The sequence below is a fragment of the Pogona vitticeps genome, chromosome 9 (assembly GCF_051106095.1).
Source record: "Pogona vitticeps strain Pit_001003342236 chromosome 9, PviZW2.1, whole genome shotgun sequence".
NCBI classification, from domain to species: domain Eukaryota; kingdom Metazoa; phylum Chordata; class Lepidosauria; order Squamata; family Agamidae; genus Pogona; species Pogona vitticeps.
The window spans coordinates 12,951,631-12,970,207 of record NC_135791.1 but is presented as its reverse complement, the minus strand read 5'-3'; the positions used below and the strand labels follow the sequence as shown (position 1 = coordinate 12,970,207).

General features: G+C 42.3%; 1 protein-coding gene across 3 annotated transcripts in view; it reads left to right on the top strand.

Moving 5' to 3' along the window:
* The window catches only part of NKAIN1 (sodium/potassium transporting ATPase interacting 1), a 48,970-nt gene extending 37,949 nt beyond the window's left edge, over positions 1 to 11,021 (top strand). For all 3 annotated transcript variants that reach the window (XM_072980391.2, XM_078380208.1, XM_072980390.2), the window contains exons 5-7: positions 3,960 to 4,020; positions 9,577 to 9,658; positions 10,446 to 11,021. In XM_072980391.2, coding sequence (XP_072836492.2) covers positions 3,960 to 4,020; positions 9,577 to 9,658; positions 10,446 to 10,459 — 157 coding nt within the window. In that variant the 3' untranslated portion in view covers positions 10,460 to 11,021. The remainder of the gene's footprint in view (positions 1 to 3,959; positions 4,021 to 9,576; positions 9,659 to 10,445) is intronic.
* Positions 11,022 to 18,577: the final 7,556 nt, after the last annotated feature.

Sequence of the window (18,577 nt, the reverse complement as noted above, 5' to 3'; positions counted from 1 at the left end):
AAAGTGTAACTTTGCCAGAGCATTTAAATGTTCTCCAGCGTTTTCCCCCGTTGCAGCTTAAAGAAACTGTGCAAATTTGCATTGACATCTGCAGCTCTGTGGCCCTGTGGGTCAGCATTCTCTGCAAACCAGGAAATGAAAAGTTCATAGCCATTTTCAGCAAAGATGATTGCAGAGGTTTTAATAATGTTGAGGGACTTTCCATACCCAAGCCCTGAAGAGCAAAATGGAACAAAAATGAAATTCTTGGCCTGTCAACAGTGAATACGCTGTATGCACCCATGCAAAACTGATCAGTTTACATAATTTGGATGGAGGTGCATGCTAAGGAATGTGCTCTCTTCATCCCTTGACCACTGGAAATCCTGATTACCCTGAGATTCATTAAGCATTTTTAGCAAACCTATGCCTGATGAAAGATTATACAGCCTTCTACATGTCTAGTCAGATGTACACCCTGCTAGTTTACTTCTCTCTTGGGCAACCAAGTATAGAGTTTGTCTCAATCTAGGAGCAACCATATGAGTTTCAGATTTTGGTAATTCTTTGAAGATACTTGGTAACTAAAAGCAATAGTTAGAGGAGTGGCATAATGGTACATGAAATGCAGCTACCCATAATGACATTCCCCATAGCCAACCTCATTAGTTCTAGTCATTTTTATTTCAACCAACAGCAGGTCTTTTGTTAAATGAATGTACCTTATGGGCCTTGTAAAACACCTTGCGTTACAACAGGGAATGGTTCACAGTTGGTTTTTTTGGAAAGAATGCATTCCTCCACTCTCACTAGCTTTTAAGAGAATTGCAGCCAAGCTTAAGGGATGGCTGCAGAAGGTGGAGGAAAAACAATTTTGAATATCATGAGCGCAATAATGATTGTGGAGGAGCAAGCAAGAAGTAGGGGAAGATACAAATTAAGAATGAAAAGCAGAAGACCTAGAACTTGTCCTTGGAATAAGGGATGTGCTTTTGCTAGGAAGAGCTGCAACGGATCTTTGATTTTTTTTCAATGTTTTTTACTAAATGCAGATGTTGGGCTGACAGGAGGGCTATTGCTTTGATCAGGATAGCAGTGCTGGAGAAGAATCTTGTCTTGTGTTCCTCAGTTCCTTTCTGAACACCCAGCACCTGTTTGACTCAACATACATCCAGTGCACTTGGGGATTCAATCTGAGAGACTTCCTCTCAACACCTTAAAGACCTGGAGAGTTAAGGAACAGGACATGCTTAGTGGGCACAGGATTGTTTGGTGTTTTACAGGCAAAATGCAACTGCTAAGTTCTGAGATTTTGGCTACTGAAGAGTGTAATTGCTCTGGAAACAGGGGCTAAGATACAAAAGAAAAGAAAGAAACATACTGGCTGAAATCCTGTTGTAGTACTGTGCTTGTGTAATTCAGAATTACACCAGCAGTAGCAATAATGGCATCAAGACAGAAGTCATATTCACAAAGTAATTGCATGTGGTTATAACACAAGTAGACATTTACATGGGCATCATGCTGGAAAATACAGAGGTTAGAGTCTCGAAAGGAATCTGTTCCTTTTTTAAAAAAAATGTCTTTTCTATTTCCCTCCATTTGCTCCTTCTTGCCACCACCAACATCTTCTTCTGTATCTCCTCAGTGGTTTCTTCACAGGAGAAAGGAAAAAAGAAAAAGAAAAGGCAGATTTACCCAAGAGGTGGATGGGCTCAATTCCTAATCCTTTTCCTCCACCCTAGCCCCAAGGCAGATAGGACAGAGAGGTTACAGCTGGTGCCCAGCAATGAGCATGGTGAGCAGTCGCCACCCATCAGAGTAGCGTAACTAGTTGCACAGTGCTGGCCAACCTGGCCATAATCCCCTGCAATCTTCTGCAGGCATAACTTTGCCTTACACCAAGAGCAACTGGATTCCAGGCACCATTTAATGATTCAGGAAACCTGTTTAGGACAATCTAGGTAGAAAGGTTTTCCAAACACCCCTCAAGCTGGCTTCCATGTGTTCCTTTCTTAGTAGCAGAGGAGTGGAGGAATTAAAAAGAGGTTATGACTCAGCATCCACAAAGAGTACCCAAGTAGAGTTCAAATGATTTGGGGCTGGGTAGATGTCACTGAACATTGTAGGGTCTTTGTTCCATCTACTAGAGAGCTTCAGAATAAATTGTGGAAAAAGGATTGACATGGTTTGTATGCTGAATTTGTACCTATAATTTGTAAATCAGGTAGTGTTGATATATTTTTTAGAAGAACTCACAGAGTATACTGCAGCCGAGTCATTCAGCAGTCAAAAAGAAGCAGACCTTGGAAAAGTTACTTGTTTGGAATACTCCCAGAATCCTTGAATAAGCACAGCCACTGGAATGTGGGAGCTATCGTGGCAAAGGTTCTTTGATTGATCATTTCTCAGCAAAGATTAAATAGGGAGAGCCTCCTAAGAACAAAGCAGGGCAAAGGCAGCAACCAGGTGTCCTCTGGATGTTTCAGATTAGTGGCTCCCAAACTTGGGTTGCCAGATATTCTTGAACTACAACTCCCGGAAATCCTGGCCAGCACAGCTAGTGGTGAAGGCTTCTGGCAGTTTTAGACCAAGAACATTTGAGGACCCAAGGTTGGAAACCATTGATCTAGATCAAAGATGGGCAACTGCTAGCAATTCACGGGCTGGAGAATCTCACACTTGCACCTTTGGGGGGGCTGTACCCCTTCTTGTGAGTTCCCACTTTAAAAATATATACTTTTAAAGAACTTGATTAAGCCATTCCTTTGAGCTGTTTTAAGCTTATAGAAGACACCTTTCCCCAAAACGTAGACATGTGGAAGGGCATGAGGTTGCTTGGAGGTCTGGGATGCTTCTGTTGGGTTGCTTGTTGCCTAAAGATCATGCACTGCCCACCCCTGGCCTAGATTAATAGCACATGTCTACCGGGATGTACACCCCACTGAATTCAGTAGGGCTTATGTCCATGTATTTACTAATGTGGACGGGCAACTTGTGATCCATTAGCCCCACATGCCCTCCTGTAGTTGTTGAGGCTCAGTTGCTACTCACCTCTTGACACTGATAAGAATCTATCTGATGGTGGTGATGAAGAAGGGAAAGAGAATGCTGCCCACATTTTTGCAGAATTGCACAAAATAATCTTGTCCTTCCCTTTCATTCTGGAACGTTATGTCAGACTGCTGTAGGGTTCTGTGGTGCAGAAAGACTCCACAATGCCTACCTGCACTGTCGAATACCTCTGCAGTGGGAACCATATTAACAGATACTATATTTAGGCAACAGTGAGATTCCCAGCATCATGTGTTGAGGAAAAATGTTAAATTTCTCATTTTTAGTTTATGGGACCAAGAATTTTATACATTTTTCTTTTTCTCCCTCTTTCATTCTGCTTATAACAGTTACTGGCAGGAATCCTATTGTACATGTTGTAGCATAGAGATAAGGCTAGCAACAGGTCATGGGGGGGTTATGTGCAGTCAGTCCAGATTGTGTGTTTGATTGCACAATTAATTGATCATGCTGTGCGTTGTTCAACATGCCTGCGGAACTGCTTCCTGGATATGACTTCCACCTTGTCACGAATTTCTCAACCACTTATGCAGCTTTGAGTTATGCAGGCATAGTTACTCAGCAGGATTTGGGTCCCTGATTCTTAATTTAATAAACTCATAAGGTTGTTCAATTCCTTGTAATATTCAGGCGGAGATGTGGGGGAATTGTTTTTACATTACGAGTCCTACGTTTTGGGAGGGGGGAGTTGTACTCCATTAAAATTGATCCCCATAAAAGTATTAACTTCTATTTCCTTTGGATCTTTTCCCCTAATGAAACATCATGCTTGATATTTTCTGTTCGTCATCTGATTAATTTGCTTAGCATCATAATGATAATATCTGATACCAAATCTCCTTCCATTTCCTTGATTTCAAATAATTGTTTTTTTCTTTCTCTCCTTTTAAAAATTATATTTGAAGCTCTTTGGATTCGTTTATGCCTGCTACGTCAGCAAAGTGTTTATGGAAGAAGAAGACAGCTGTAAGTATTATGCAAAGAAGTCACACTGAACAAGAGAAAGCACTTTCAAATGTACCAAAATATTTGGGCTATATAGATTTGAGGTGTCTAGTAATACTGAGATTAATATTTATCTAATGGCAAGCTACTACTTTGGGTGGTTTACAACAATTAAAACCCAGTCACTCACCAAGTAAATGAACAAATTAAATAACAATAAACAAAATAAAATACTGTATTTTTTCCATATGGGAAAATATGGGAATATTTACAGTAGTTTTCCATGTATAAGATGCTACTTTTTCCTAAAATCATTACATTAAAAATTGAGGGGCGTCTTATACACAGAAGTAAGTTGAGGAGAGAACAAAATGGCCCGTACCTTGCCTCTGTAAACAGGCTTCCTCAAATTACGAGCCTTATGGAACTGACGTCAGTTGATGCTGAACAAACCAATTGGAACACACCTCGTTGAAGGTGGAGTCTGTAGGCTCAGATGCAACAGGGACTCGTAATGTCCGAGCATTCTGAGCCCAGAGACTGAATACTCACATCTAAGTTTACATTTCTTAATTTGGGGGTTAGAAAAATGGGGGGGGGGGTGTCTTATAAACGGGTGTGCCTTGTAAACAGAAAAATACGGTAACAATAATAAAAAAGACACACACACTGAGGTGACAGCAGCAAGCAAATTCTTTTTTTAAATTCTATTTTATTGTTATTCATACATACAAACATAATAAAACATCAAAGTAAGACACAACAAAAACAGCAAAAGACAACAAAAACAAGACATCCATACGACATATATAGATTATATAGATTTTGCCATTGTCTAGGTCAGTGGCGGGGAATCTCTTTCGGCTTGCGTGTCCATACTGGGGGGTGGGGATAACCACTGGGTGGCGTGCCATGGTGGTGGAACTGGAAGTAGTGGCAGAAGAACCTGAAGTGGGAATCCTGGGCATGGAGGTGCCTCGAGACCCCACTCTGGATCCGCTTGTTGAAGTGCCAGCACTGTGGCTGCAGCCGCATTCTCAGGTTTGGCTGCGCGGGGGGGGGGGGGAGTAGCGGTCCGGCAAATTATGGCTTGTGTGCCCGCAGAAATGGCTCTGCGTGGCAGCTGCTGGTCTAGGTCATCTAATATTATCAATAGGTTCCTATAAGTACTGGTTTGCCACAATCATTTCTTCCCCTAAGTTCCTGTCTCTTTCTGGATCCAACTGTACATCATCTTCCAGCTTTTCTTTACAAAGTGTCTCAGTTGATCTCATCTTGCCTCTAAAAGCATATCCAGTTCTGCAATATCCAGGAGCTTCTTTGGTAGTTCCTCCATCGTTGGTATTTCACCATTCTTCCATTTTTGGGCCCAGAGTAACTTAACTACTGTGCATATATACAGTAGACTATATTTTATTTTTTATCTATGATCTCTGGTATTATATTCAATAAAAACATTTTGGATTTAAAGCTTAGTTTTTGCTGCATAATTTCTTGTGACATTTCCCAAACCTGTAACCAATTATTTTTGCTTTTTCACATGACCACCATACATGATAATAATTCCCTGGATTTTTTTTATTTATATTTTTTACATTTCCAACAATCATTACTGATCCCTTCTGACATTTTTGCCAATCTTACTGGAGTAAAATGCCATCTATAAAACATTTTAAGGATATTTTCTCTAAAATTAACTGGTTTAATTAACTTATAATTATCTTTCCACATGTTCATCCAGTCATCTATATCAACGTTATTGCCAAAGTTTTATGCCCATTTGACCATCACTTCCTTCGCCCTCTCGTCTTCCAGGTCATACTCTAATTGATTGGTATACATTTTTTGATTATTTTCTCTTTTGTATAAACCCATAGTTTATGCACCTGAACTTCCCCTCAAAAAACCCCATATTTCTGTCCTTTTTATATCTTGCTTCTAGTTTCAACATTGACCACCAGTCTGTTGATAGCCCCAGTCCCTCTAAATCTTGTTTATTTTTCAGAGTTTGATCTTTAGTTAGCAAGTCTTTATACGTGATTAGGGCTCCCTCCTGGCTTAGCACTTTTAATGTAAAGGCCTCAATTGGGGCTACCCATATTGGAATTTTCTTACAGGTTTGCACTTGAAATTTTTGCCATATTAAATATAGGGCTTTCCTCACAATTATGTTCTGAGAAATGTGTCTGTTCTTTGCTTTTTCTATACCATACATATGCATGTCAACCAATTTCTAAATCTTGACCTTCCAATTTCAACAGTCTTTGATTTTCTAATGTTATCCATTCTTTTATCCAAACCATAGTGCAGGCCTTTTAAGCTAATTCGGCAGTTCTAGTCCTCCTCCCTCTTTAAGTCTTTTAGGGTTCTAAGTTCTAAGTTTTATTCTTGGCTTTTTGGCCTTCCAGACACATTTCAAGGTCAGGCAAGGTCATTGAGATTTGTAGCTTATTCCAATCTTCCAAATCTCTCTGTATTTTTTTCTGGGTTGTAGCAAGCAAATTCTAATGTAATGGGTCAGTCATAGTGAAATGTAGCTCCAACTTCTTCCATGTAGGTTCATCTGCAGCGCAGAGGGGAAAACATTTTTGTGGACTGTAATCCCCAGAATTGATGACCCTGATGGCTATGGGATTCTGTGAGCTAAAGTCCAGAGAAGCAATATTTTCCATTTGTGATCGAAATGGAACATTTCAATTTTCCAGTTAGGCCATAAAAAGTGACCTATGTTATTGTGGTCAAATCATGGACCTATTTAAAATCTATGGATTTCAGCTGGCTTCTTTTGGATGTTTTAGTCTGAAACTCCTATCCAGTTGACCACCAGGCATGCTGCCTGGGGATGATAGGAGTTGTAGTACACACTACCTGGAGTTATTTGCCTCAAGAGAGGCTGCTCTTAAAAATCTGCACCTCTCTATGGTGCCTGGAGAGGAGGGGGTGGAATGCCACTGTTTAGCTTGCTTATTTATGTAAATTTATCTCTCCTTTTAACCGCAGTGGCTCCCAAGGGAATTTACAGCAAAGGCAATTTTTTAAAAAAAGATAAAATTGGCCTGTGTAGCAGCATAAATTGCTCCTTTATTTCCCCCAGGAGTTTAGCGGCAGCTTATTGGATGGTTACTGCTCAAGAAAATGAAGTAAATATGCCCACTGTACAGGGAAGTTTTTAAAAGTCCCCAAAGAAATCAACCCACCTGCCCAGGGCTATCTCAGTAATATTCTAGACCAATGTAATGGAAAATTAGAACCATTTTTTGAAGTCGGACACGTGCCGATCTCTTGCAATCAGTCGTTTGTGTGTTTTCAAGTCTTCTGTTGGGGCATCTTCAGTCTCAACAGTATTATCTGACACAAATGAACATTAATGAACTTTGCACTCGACAAAAAGCTCATTGAAGCAGCTACAAATTGTATGGATTATCAAAACCTTAGTCCTAGAATTGGGTATCTGGGCAAAATCTGATATTTCAAGCCTGTTTTTCTTTGCTAACCATATTTAGCTAGCTTTTGCCTTTTTTTTCTTTGACAGTCATTCTTCTCTTCCCAAATCTAATAAGACAGTCCATTAAAAAGATGAAACTGGACCTCAGCTGCAGGAAAATTAATTTTCAAAGTGTATTAAAAGCATCTTTGACTTGCTCAGACAGTGTGGAGTGGGGGAAAAGCATGAGGACTGGAAGGGAGGGTGGAATGAGTATGAGCTACGGCTAACCTATTGATGTAGCTTTCTTGAATGCTTTTCTGTGTATTTAATTGCAAAGAAAGAAAGAAAGAAAGAAAGAAAGAAAGAAAGAAAGAAAGAAAGAAAGAAAGAAAGAAAGAAAGAAAGAAAGAAAGAAAAAGTTGGAGTAGGTTTGACATGGTTATTTTTCCCTAGCAGTAGTTTTAGGATCTTCAACTTTTTTTTTTAAATGCAGCCATTGTAACTTATTTCTTCTCTCAGTTTGACAGGGGAGGTTCACCCCTGGCACTTTTTCTTGGTCTGTATCTTTATAAGTACAAGACTGATGGTAATAGAAAAGTTAGCAGCACCACTCCATCCCTGTGAATACAGGAGCTACATATTGTAACATATTTCACTCCAGATTCTTCTGCTTTCTCTAGGTCGGTGGTTCCCAACCTATGGTCCCCAGATGTTCTTGGACTAAAACTCCCAAAAGCCTTCGCCACTGGTTGTGCTGGCCAAGGTTTCTGGGAGTTGTAGTACAGAAACTATATCTGGGGACCCAGGCTTGGGAACCACTGCTCTAAGTCAAGGGCATGCAAAGTGTGCCCTGCCCGATGTTGCTGGACTGCCATGCCCATCTGCCCTAGCCAGCACCGCATATGGTGAGGAAGGCTGATATTTGTAGTCGAGCAACTTCACCTACCTTTCTCAGGAGTGTCATGCATACACGCACATTTGTAGGTGAGACCGCACATTTGTCAGAAGCAGTGTAGACTTTCCCCATGAATATCTGCTCTTCACTTTTATTTTTATTTAATTTATTTTAAAATGCTTTCATCCCATTGTTTCACACAGTAATGCAGGAAGCACCTTATCGTGAATCTGGTGCATGAATCCTATCAGTTTAACTTTCTAAATTATTTAAAAGCTGTTGTGCAAGAGCTCGGCCCCAAACCCTAAAGAGCTGGTGCCGTTCTGAGCAGATGACCCTGGGCTAATTGGATCAATAGGGTGGCTCTTGATGTAGGTCCTAAAGTTCTAACAGGCCATCTTGAGGTCTTCGCCCGCTTGTGGAAGGACAGCAAAGATGGAACCAGCCTGGCTTCACATGGGAGGGAATTCCAGAGTCTGGGAGAAGCAACAGAGAGTCTGGAAGAAGCAACCATCAGACACACCTGTGAGGATGTCTGTGAGGACTGAGAGAAAGGCCTCCCCTGAAAATCTTAACGTCTGGGCAGGCTCATAGAGGGTGATGCAATCTTTTAGACAGCTTGGACCAAAGCCGTTTAGGGCTTTATGGGTTAAAATCAGCACTTTTGTATTGTGTCCAGTATGGAGCTGTTGTAACAGGGTGTCACATGTTCCCTGTAACCAGCCACAGTTAACAATCTGGCTGCAGCATTTTGGACCATCTGAAGTTTCCAGACACTTTCCAGAGGCAAACCCACGTAGAGTGCATTAAAATAATCCCACCGAGATGCAACTAGGGCATGCATCACTATGGCCAAATCAGAGCTCCCAAGTAACGGGCACAACTGACGCGCTAGTTTTAACTGTCACCAAGGCACTCCTTGCCACTGATAAAACCTGGGCATCCAGACTTATAAGACGAATCCAAGGGACACTGCCAAGCTGTGCAGCCGTGTTTTCAGAAGCAGTTCTCTGCTTGAAATCATGAAGGGATGTTTCCAGATGGTCAGACTGTGGTTTAGCAGGAGGCCTCAAAGTCTTCCCGCCATTGGTCTAGAGAAAGGGTGGGCAATGTTCTTGAACTACAATTCCCACAATCTCTCACCACTGGCTAATGGGAGCTGCAGTTCCAACAATATCAAGAGGGGCGCAGTTCCCCCTTACTGGCCTTGTAATATGTTTGCACATTTACACATTTTTTCCCATCCCCTCCGCAGTTGATTTCATTGGAGGATTTGACTCCTACGGCTACCAGGCCCCTCAAAAGATGTCGCACTTGCAGCTACAGCCTTTGTATACGTGAGTATCTCTCGCATTTGGGGGTCAAGGATTCACAACCAGCCCCTTGCCTGAAAATGCTGGGTTGAGGGACAAACAAAGAAGGAGTTGCCTCTTTCCCTGAATAGCGCCCTCGTCTGGCTTGTAAGGCCAGTGGCTGCCCACCCATAGCACCCAAGCTTGGAAGAGTCCAGATTTTGCCAATGTTGTAAATCCATGAAAAAACCTCAAGTCTCAGACCACACACAGAACGCCCTGTTCAGACATTCCACCCATGCAGTTAGCCATGCTAGCCGGGGTGGGTGGGTTCATGAACTGTCCATCCTTCCCCCGGGGGGGGGGGGTGAATACTTTTCTAAGCTGTGGTCTGACTTACCTCACAGTGTTGTTGAGAAAAAAAAGTTTAGAGGAAAGATAAATATAGAGCATTGAACAAGCAGAAAGGTGGAGAATCAAAATAGCAAGGAACTAAAGAATATACACCTATTTGTTCTTCTGAGTACATTTCTGAGCAATCGAATTTTTCTTTTTATTTGTTTGTTGGTTCGTTGCCTTCCTCCCCATAGGGGACCCAAGATAAAACCACAGATTTAAAAAAGAGTAAATAAATTTCAAAACAATGGAATGATTAAAATGTTCCGGAACAATTAAAATGTTAGTCACCTAGGACTGAGTTTGGTTCAGACTTTTCATTTGTTTGGAGGCGCGTGTCTTGATGCCCAAGGTTGTCTCCAAAATGTGCCTGCCTTGTCCTGAACTAAATGTATCCCTTTGCTCTTTTCTCTTTTTCTTTTCTTCTTCTTTTTAGCTCTGGATAATTGATTCTTTACTGATGGTGAACTGGAATTTTGGGATGTTTGCAAAACTGCAAGATGCCAAGTAGGATGGCAAATTCAATAAAAACCATTCCAAAAGGCAGAAAATGGCAGGATATCTCCCCTGGAGGTTTGGTGTGGCCTGCACTCTTCCCAGAGGAAAAGCAGCGACTCTGTATGGTTCTCCCTCACCACTCCCATCCCCCTTTTTACTCCTCCGTTTGGTAGCTGCACGAGTTTAATGCTCCGAAAATGGAGATCAAATCGCTTCTGTTCCAATACTGAGAGCCCAAAAGAAGCTCAGCGCTCCACCTGCTGGCCAGTGTTTGTAGTGCTGCTGGTATCACGAGACGAAATCATGAACCTCAAGTTAAGGCAAATGTTCCATTTCTTATGAGGGCCTGGAGGAGTCCTTTCTGAAGAAGACCTCTCTCTTTTTTTGCAGACTTGTTTTTGAACGTGTTCTGAATGGCTTCCTACTGTCTTATTTGCCTCTGGGCAAAAGGCTTTGCAATGTGGTAATTTTTACATTGCAATACATTGCAATAAAAATATGTGACTTGTGGAAAGGGAGCTTCACGGGGGGCGGGTGTCGGGTCTGAAATCGGTTCTGCCCCCCACAGCACAGACATTTCCAACACAGTATTTTCCAATCTGTTTGGTGACTTAAAACATATGTGGGTCCTGGCTTGGATTCAAAGGGCCTGTGCAAATTATCAGTCCAGATGTCCAGCAAATATGATCTGTTCCTTGATTTGCAGCCTGCTGTGAAAGGGGGGAGTGTGTGTGTGTGTGTGTGTGTGTGTGTGTGAGAGAGAGAGAGAGAGAGAGAGAGAGAGAGCAGTAGAGAAAACCTGGAGAGAAAATAAATCTCCCAATTTGCATTTTGCTTAGGCCCTGCCAGCATACAGCCCCCCACCCCCAAAAAGAAGAAGGTTCCTTAATAGCGATCAGAAAAGATTTTGCCAGTTGTTCACAGAATCCGGATCCAGCATGCTGGCCAAGAATTCTGAAGTTGTAGACCAATAATCTGATCCCTCAAAAAGGCCCCAGTGCAAGCTGATAATGGGACCTCCTGTATGGTGTTGAAAAATATGTTTTCGAAAAAGAGCCCAGATACTAGTTTACTAAATGTTGCCGTCCTTTTGGATTTTTTGTTGTTGTTGTTGTTAAAAGGGCAGGGCAGGCCCCCGTTCCTTAGAATATCAGCGTTTCTAATGTCCCAGTGCTGGATGCCACAGGTCCACCAGATTGCAGAATTTTTCTTCGAGGCTGCCTTGCTCTGTCTTAACCATAGATACTCACTTGCATTGCTTCCACTTGTTTTGTAGACCAGGCTGTTACGAATGGCCCGCAGTGTCCTCCCTCGGACAAGAAGCAGTTGCAGTCATTCTGAGCCAATGCCGAACTCAACCGCTTTGCTCTGGGCCCTGCAACGAGCTGAAATGCTTCTGAAATAAAGGGCTAATCCTGTGCAAATGAGCAGGTCCAACATCTGGCAAGAGCATTCAGTGCCTCCCTTTGCCCACCTGCTCAGTGTTACTTTCAAATTAAACAGGAGGACAAGCTGATGGGTATGTCCTGATAGTTTAAAAAAAAACAAACTAGGAGTAAAAATTTCAGTGCTAACACAGTACTTACAGAATGCTCTGTTCTGAAGATTAGATGCATTCTTGCAGAAATGATGGTATGTTAAATTAACGTGATGCTTCTGAGGACTGGTTTCTGCTACAACCTGACCCCATCCCAAGCACCCTCCACCTGTGCTGAACTACAACTTCCATTATCCCCAGGGAGCATAAGTAATTATGATGGCTGGAGGGGAGAGCAGCTAGAGCCCATGCACAAGGAAGGCAGCCAGTTAAGGCAAAGCTATTCTCTTGACAAAAGGCAATAGTTTTGTAAGAACTGTACATTCCTCATGAGACATGAATGGCGAAGACTTATCTCTCTCTGTCTTTGTATAGCATTTCAGTGTGAGCCATCTTCTCCAGCTACATATTCCTATTTACAGACAGTTCTCAACATGATATCAGCAATCTCAGTCCCGTCCCCCCCGTCCCCCGATTGGTTTGTTCTTGTTAGGCAAACCCCCCACTGTCTCACGGATTCATTGCCTCTAACCAGGTGAGCCCTACTTCCTTCCACCTTCACTATGCAAAAAAGTAATGGACATCTGTGTCTAGGAATTGGGTACTGATTCTGTTTTGTGCCTGCTTTTCATACAAGGGGCTTCTTATTTTAAGTTTTAAATTGATACAGGTCATTTTCGGTTAGACACTGCTTTGCATTATCAATCCCAGTGTCCTCACCATCATAATTATCCCCCTCCCCCAAAAAATAGGCGCATTCTGCTTGAAGCATTGATTGGTGGTGTGTCACTACATGCAGTCAGCTTCTCTATTGCATATATACAGTGGTGCCTCGCTTAACGAGGATAATCTGTTCCAGCTAAATAGCTGTAGAGCGAAATCCTCATTAAGCGAAATAAAAAATCCTGTTGAAATGCATTGAAAACCCGTTCAATGCATTCCAATGGGCTGAAAAACTCACCGTCCAGCGAAGATCCTCCATAGGGGCGGCCATTTTCGGTGGCTGTAAAGCAAGGAATCCGTCCATAAACGCAGCGGGGAGCCATTTTACACAGCGGGCGGCCATTGTTAAGCCGCCGATCAGCTGTTTTTAAAACGTTGTAATGTGAAGAATCGGTTCCCAAAATAGCAAACTGATCGTCGCAAAGCAGATTTTGCCTATTAAAACATCATTTTGCGATCACAAAAGCGATTGCAAAACAGTCATTATATAGCGGTTTCGTTTAACGAGGTAATCGTGAAGCGAGGCACCACTGTATTTTGAATTTTTAATAGTGCATGTTTCTCCATCTTTTGTGGACACTGAGCTGAATTAGGAGCATAGGCAGCAGGAGGTCAGACCATTTCTCCGTATGGCCCACTCTCGTCTACTCTGACTGACAGAAGCTGTCCACCACCTCCCCATCATCACACCTGATATAGCAATTCTCAGGAGTTTGCATCCAGAGCAATTCCATCATTCCCACCCTAGTTTCATTTGTATACAGGCCATAGGTGCACACTCCTAATTAGAGAAAGCCTATTCCTTTTATATTCCAGCCTTTTTCTTTTCTGCGTGGGAAATCTGTGGTGTCGTTGACCAGACCCTATGAAAGATGCCAGACTCACAGTTAAACCAGAGCTTGGAAATGCTCGTGGGGGGCAAGGGAGGCGGCTATAATTCCCAGCAGCGATATTACAGTAGATAATTCTGGAACGTTGTCCCAAAAAAGGAACTTTTCCAATCATCACTTAAAACTTGTAGAGATTCTTTGGTGTCTGAGCACTTCTGATAGCTCTGGTCCTCCTTTATCTTAGCGGTGTAGGTTGGAACAGTTGTTTCATGATGGGGAGAAAAATGCAGCTTGGACATATTCAGAAATCTCTCTTTTTTTTCCTAGCATTTCAGATAATTCTAGGAGTTAATAGTCACTTTACACACACACAATGAGGAGCTGAGCCCATGTAACCCTAGATTGGCTTGGCATTTCCCTTATGAACATGCTCCTTACTGTAAGATGCGAGTCCCTGGTCTCCCTTTTACAACCCATGCACTGGTTGGAATTTGGCGACCAGGTGCTCACAGAATCATAAACTTGGAAGTGGGATTTTTCCTGCTCCAGGGATGTCCAAGCTTCAGTGATTTAGATGTTTTGAACTTCAGCTCACAGAAGCCTTACCCAGCAGGACCCTTGGTAAAGGATTCTGAAATCCGAAACGTTAGGAAAGCCAAAGGGCAAGAAGCACTGACTCATCCTTGCTCCTTGCTTAATGGAATGGATGCCTCTTTTAATACCATTCAATGTTTCGATTAAACAAACAAAAAAGCTGGTATACCAGTGGTTTGGAATGAGCAGCCGTGGAGCGAAGGACTCGGAGTCGAAATTCTCACTGTGCATCCTCAGTTGCTCCAGAAAAGTAAGCCACCTCCAGAAAAACCTGGGAGGGTCACCATATATCAGAATTGACTTGAGAGCCCATTGTTGGGGTTGTTATTAAACATGGCCTTTTAAAAAAAACCAGCCAAAGGTTATTTGCCAGCATGAATTATTAGGCAGTTATTTATTGGCACTTCTAGACTATCCCTCTGGCCAAATGGTCCCATATAACAGTTTTATCATTCAGGGAAGGGACATTGTGGATAAAGCCCCCATCTGCAAATTTCATTTTGATTTGGCTCTAAAGTATGCCCTGGTTTTTCGTATCTTTGTCTGGTTCGTATCAGTTGAATTTTGCAGTCAGTATTGTTTAATGATGATTTTTAGACACATCTCCCATAGAGGACTGAAGTAGCTTAGGGCCATAGGTACTGTCAGGTCTGATGATATATCCAGCTGTCTGTTAAAGTATATTCTGACTGGCAGATGCTCTGCAGATTCTCAGGAAAATATCCAGTCCTTTCACTTACCTTAAAAAGGCCAGTGTGGAAATGGGGACCTTGTGCATCCAAAATATGAGCTTTGCCATTGAGTTGGGGGGGGGGGTTTCCTCTCCTTCCATGGGTACTTGATGCAACTCTGCTGGAGTGTTGGTTTCACAAGGTAGCAATGACAGAACTGGAAAAAACTTACTTATTTAGATCCACAACTTCCAGAAGCATCATATAGCCCTACGTTTACCTTGTCTAATCTGATTTCAGAAGCTGAGCAGAGTCGGGCCTGGTTAGCAGAGATATAACTAGGGTAGAGCAACTTGGGTTTCGCTTCAGGGCACACAAAAAAATGAGAAGGTACCAAAATCAAGAGGTGAATCTGCTGATAAATGTTTGGAAAGTTTGTCTTCATTTTTTAGAGGGGCACCACATTTTCCTCTTCATTTTCCTCGTGGGATAGGGGGCTTTGTGTCTATGCATCAGAGTGGAGTGAATGGGAGATGCTGTTTATTGTCCTGATTGCCAAAATTGCTAGCTACAGCTCTGTGGGTTAGTAAGGGGATGCGAGATCCCCAGGGCCCGAGAGAGAGAGAGAGAGAGAGAGAGAGAGAGATAGGTTGGAAGGACTGCAGCCTGAGACCTTGGACCATTATTTCTGCTACTCAGAGTTGACAATATAGTAACACCCCAGCTTGTCTGGCCCTGCACTGTTCTCTTCCATCTCTCTGGCAGCCATTTTGACAGAAGCGCATGCAATCCTGCTGTCATGTGAGGACATTCAGAAATGCCAAGGTGGCCCTTTTTGTGGCACATCGGAGTGCCAACTGCATTTTTGCTCTGCTGCCGAGGAAAAGCATTTCTGTTGCTTTTTTGCCTATTCCATAGGGCACCATGTTAAACTGTCTCATTAGCGCTGTTTCGTTTAAGGCTCAATTTTTCTATCAATACATTCATATCACTAAGCAGGGTTACAGTATAGGACTAGATGGATTACTTCCTGCTCTTTTATACGTTTTTCTTCCAGAATGGCCACTGGCTTTGTTGCCTGAGAGACTGAGAGTTGCATCTTGAAAAAGTAACTTTCCTTGCTCTTGGCATATTCCTCCACAGTGCTCTTTTAGCTACTCAAACTAATGAAAATGGTTGCCCAACCCCCCTTTCTGCCTTTTGGTATTAATTCTGTGAGTATTTCTGTAATTTATGCTTTTGAGTTCATCGGAACAATTTCCCCACACAATTTTTTTCCGTACACAGTCTGAAAAGTATTAGGTGGGCCTAAATGCCATTGAGATGACTATGGTGTAAGAACACGCATCTCTGTCCTCCCAATTTTAATAGGGATTGTGCTTGCTAATTTATTCATTTTTAAAAATAAAAATGGTTCCTCCTCCTTTCCAGATGAGTTTCTCATGCCAATTCTGTTTTATTCTTTAACGTCAAGGCCACTTGGAAGTAGTTCCTTCTGGGTAATTGGTTCAGCATCTCTCATTAACCTGTGTCACTCTGTTCCTTCCACAAAATGTCCCCGCAGAGAGAATTCCCCCTTGGTGAAGTTATTTAACCAGGGAAGAGGGAATCTCCTGGTACAGTACTGGGCAATTCTACTGTTAAGACACATAGACAAAAGTGTTTGTGGTGAGTATATAGACTGCATGGAGAACTGGCCGCTTCGTTGATTCATTCGCACAGTGACAAAGTCACCCTGGGATTATGAAGAATAAAGCTGGCCATGGCTTTTATATGTGAATGTTACATGTTGCATCCAGGGTAAGGTGACTTGTACATCTCCATTCCCGTTGCTAGGAAACACGAGCAGGAAAAAGATCAAGTCCCACTGGAGGATTCTTGTAGGCATCTAGTTTCCCGTTGTGGGAACAGGATATCAGACCAGAAAGACCTTCAGCGTCATCGGATATATGGTAGTTCTTTATGTGTTATTAGTGGAACTGATTTTTCTGCTAAGAAGGATGGGAAAGGGCACGCTGGATTTGAACAAGGAAGGTTCCATCCAAAACTAATACTACTGCAGGACTCCATCCTGTCACAGGCATGGTTTTTGGTTTTATTGGTAATATCTTTCCCCTCACCTCAGTTTTATTACGGTGATGTTTGATTAGATGCAGAGAAAACTCAAACCTTTGGTAGAACTGCTTTGCCCATGAGCTGAAATGCTTTCCAAAAGGACATGGCTAACGGGGTTGCAAAAAGGGATTCTGATCGATAGAGCCATGCAGTTATTTCATGCAGGGGTACCGCCTTCAGTAGGAAGCTTGATTAATAGCTTTGCACTGGGCATTCATCCGCCTTCTGCACCTACGATTCTCGCGAAGCTTTGCAAAACAGAAATTACAACCCTAGGCACAAAAAGAGATTCCAGTCAGCCACTGGAGCCTAAAGTGAAGCATAATTAATGAACTGGGGCAGCACTAATAATAATCTAAAAATCTTCAGAACTGCATTGCTGGAAGGGACCCTATGGTTCATCAAGTCCAGCCCCTGTCAAGGAGGCCTAGTGGGGAAGTGAACTCTAGAAGTGTAGTCTAAGGTAAACGTATCAGTTTCTACCAACCGGGTATCCTCCAGACGTGAGGAACTGAAAACACCTTATCATAAGTGCCCACCAAAGCCATGTTGGCTGGGCACACAGGAGGTGTGGTGCAACATATCTGGGGGACACCATGGTGAGGGCCACGGCTACATATGTTTCATTGGGAACAAGTCCCAATAGTTTCCATGGGACATTCTCCCAGGTAAGTGGTTCTAAGAATGTAGCCCCATTAATTTAAAAGGAAAGCTGTTTCTGGCCCCAGCTTAAAAACAGGTTGAATCATGAATCACTCCAGTTTTAGTGGTATTTGTAAAGAAAATGAGAATGCACTCCCCACCTGTGGTTAAAAAAAAAACATTTTGCATGTGTATGTATCGGAGGATGGCCTCAGAATTGCTACAATTCAGGATCTGGTAGAAAATGAATCCATTTCCCCCTTGCAGACAGACCTCCCTTTTAAATAAAATAAATAAAAACCCACAGATATAGGCAATGGTGCTTGGATTATTATTAATTTTTTTGGCTCAGTTTGGGTTTTTTTAGAAATACAATAAAATTGTGTTTGTTATGTAATTTTTCCCCCTGTTCTGTAACTCTGAAAGTCAGGTATGTTTGCTCTAATAGCTGTTTGGATTTTGTGTATTTTTCTGATTTTTGTGCAGTTGAACTGATTAAAATCGGTGGTGTTTTTTTTGCACTTTCCTCCCTCAAGACTGTTCTTTCTGATGGGCCAAATAGAGGAGGGTTGAAACAAAAATCAAGACACCTATCCATGACTTTTTCCTCATGCAATTTAATTCTTCTGAAAAGCACAGGATAAAAGCACACGTCCAAAGCAAAACTGGGAAAATGTGGCCCTCCAGATTTTGTTGGACTACATCTCTCAGCAGTACAGCCAAGAGCAGATAGTGGGAGTTGGGACGAGCATGGCAGTCCTCCTAAATTCCATCACAATTACTGCTGTGTGGTTTCTGCCACAAACCTATCCTGGTCAACCTGACGTAGGTGACTGCCTCTGGTGTGAAAGATACTCATATTTCACGCCCCCCATCTGGCTGTGCTTTCGTCATTTCAGCAGGATAATTCATCATAGAATCATCATAGAGTTGGAAGGGACTTTGGAGGTCTCCTAGT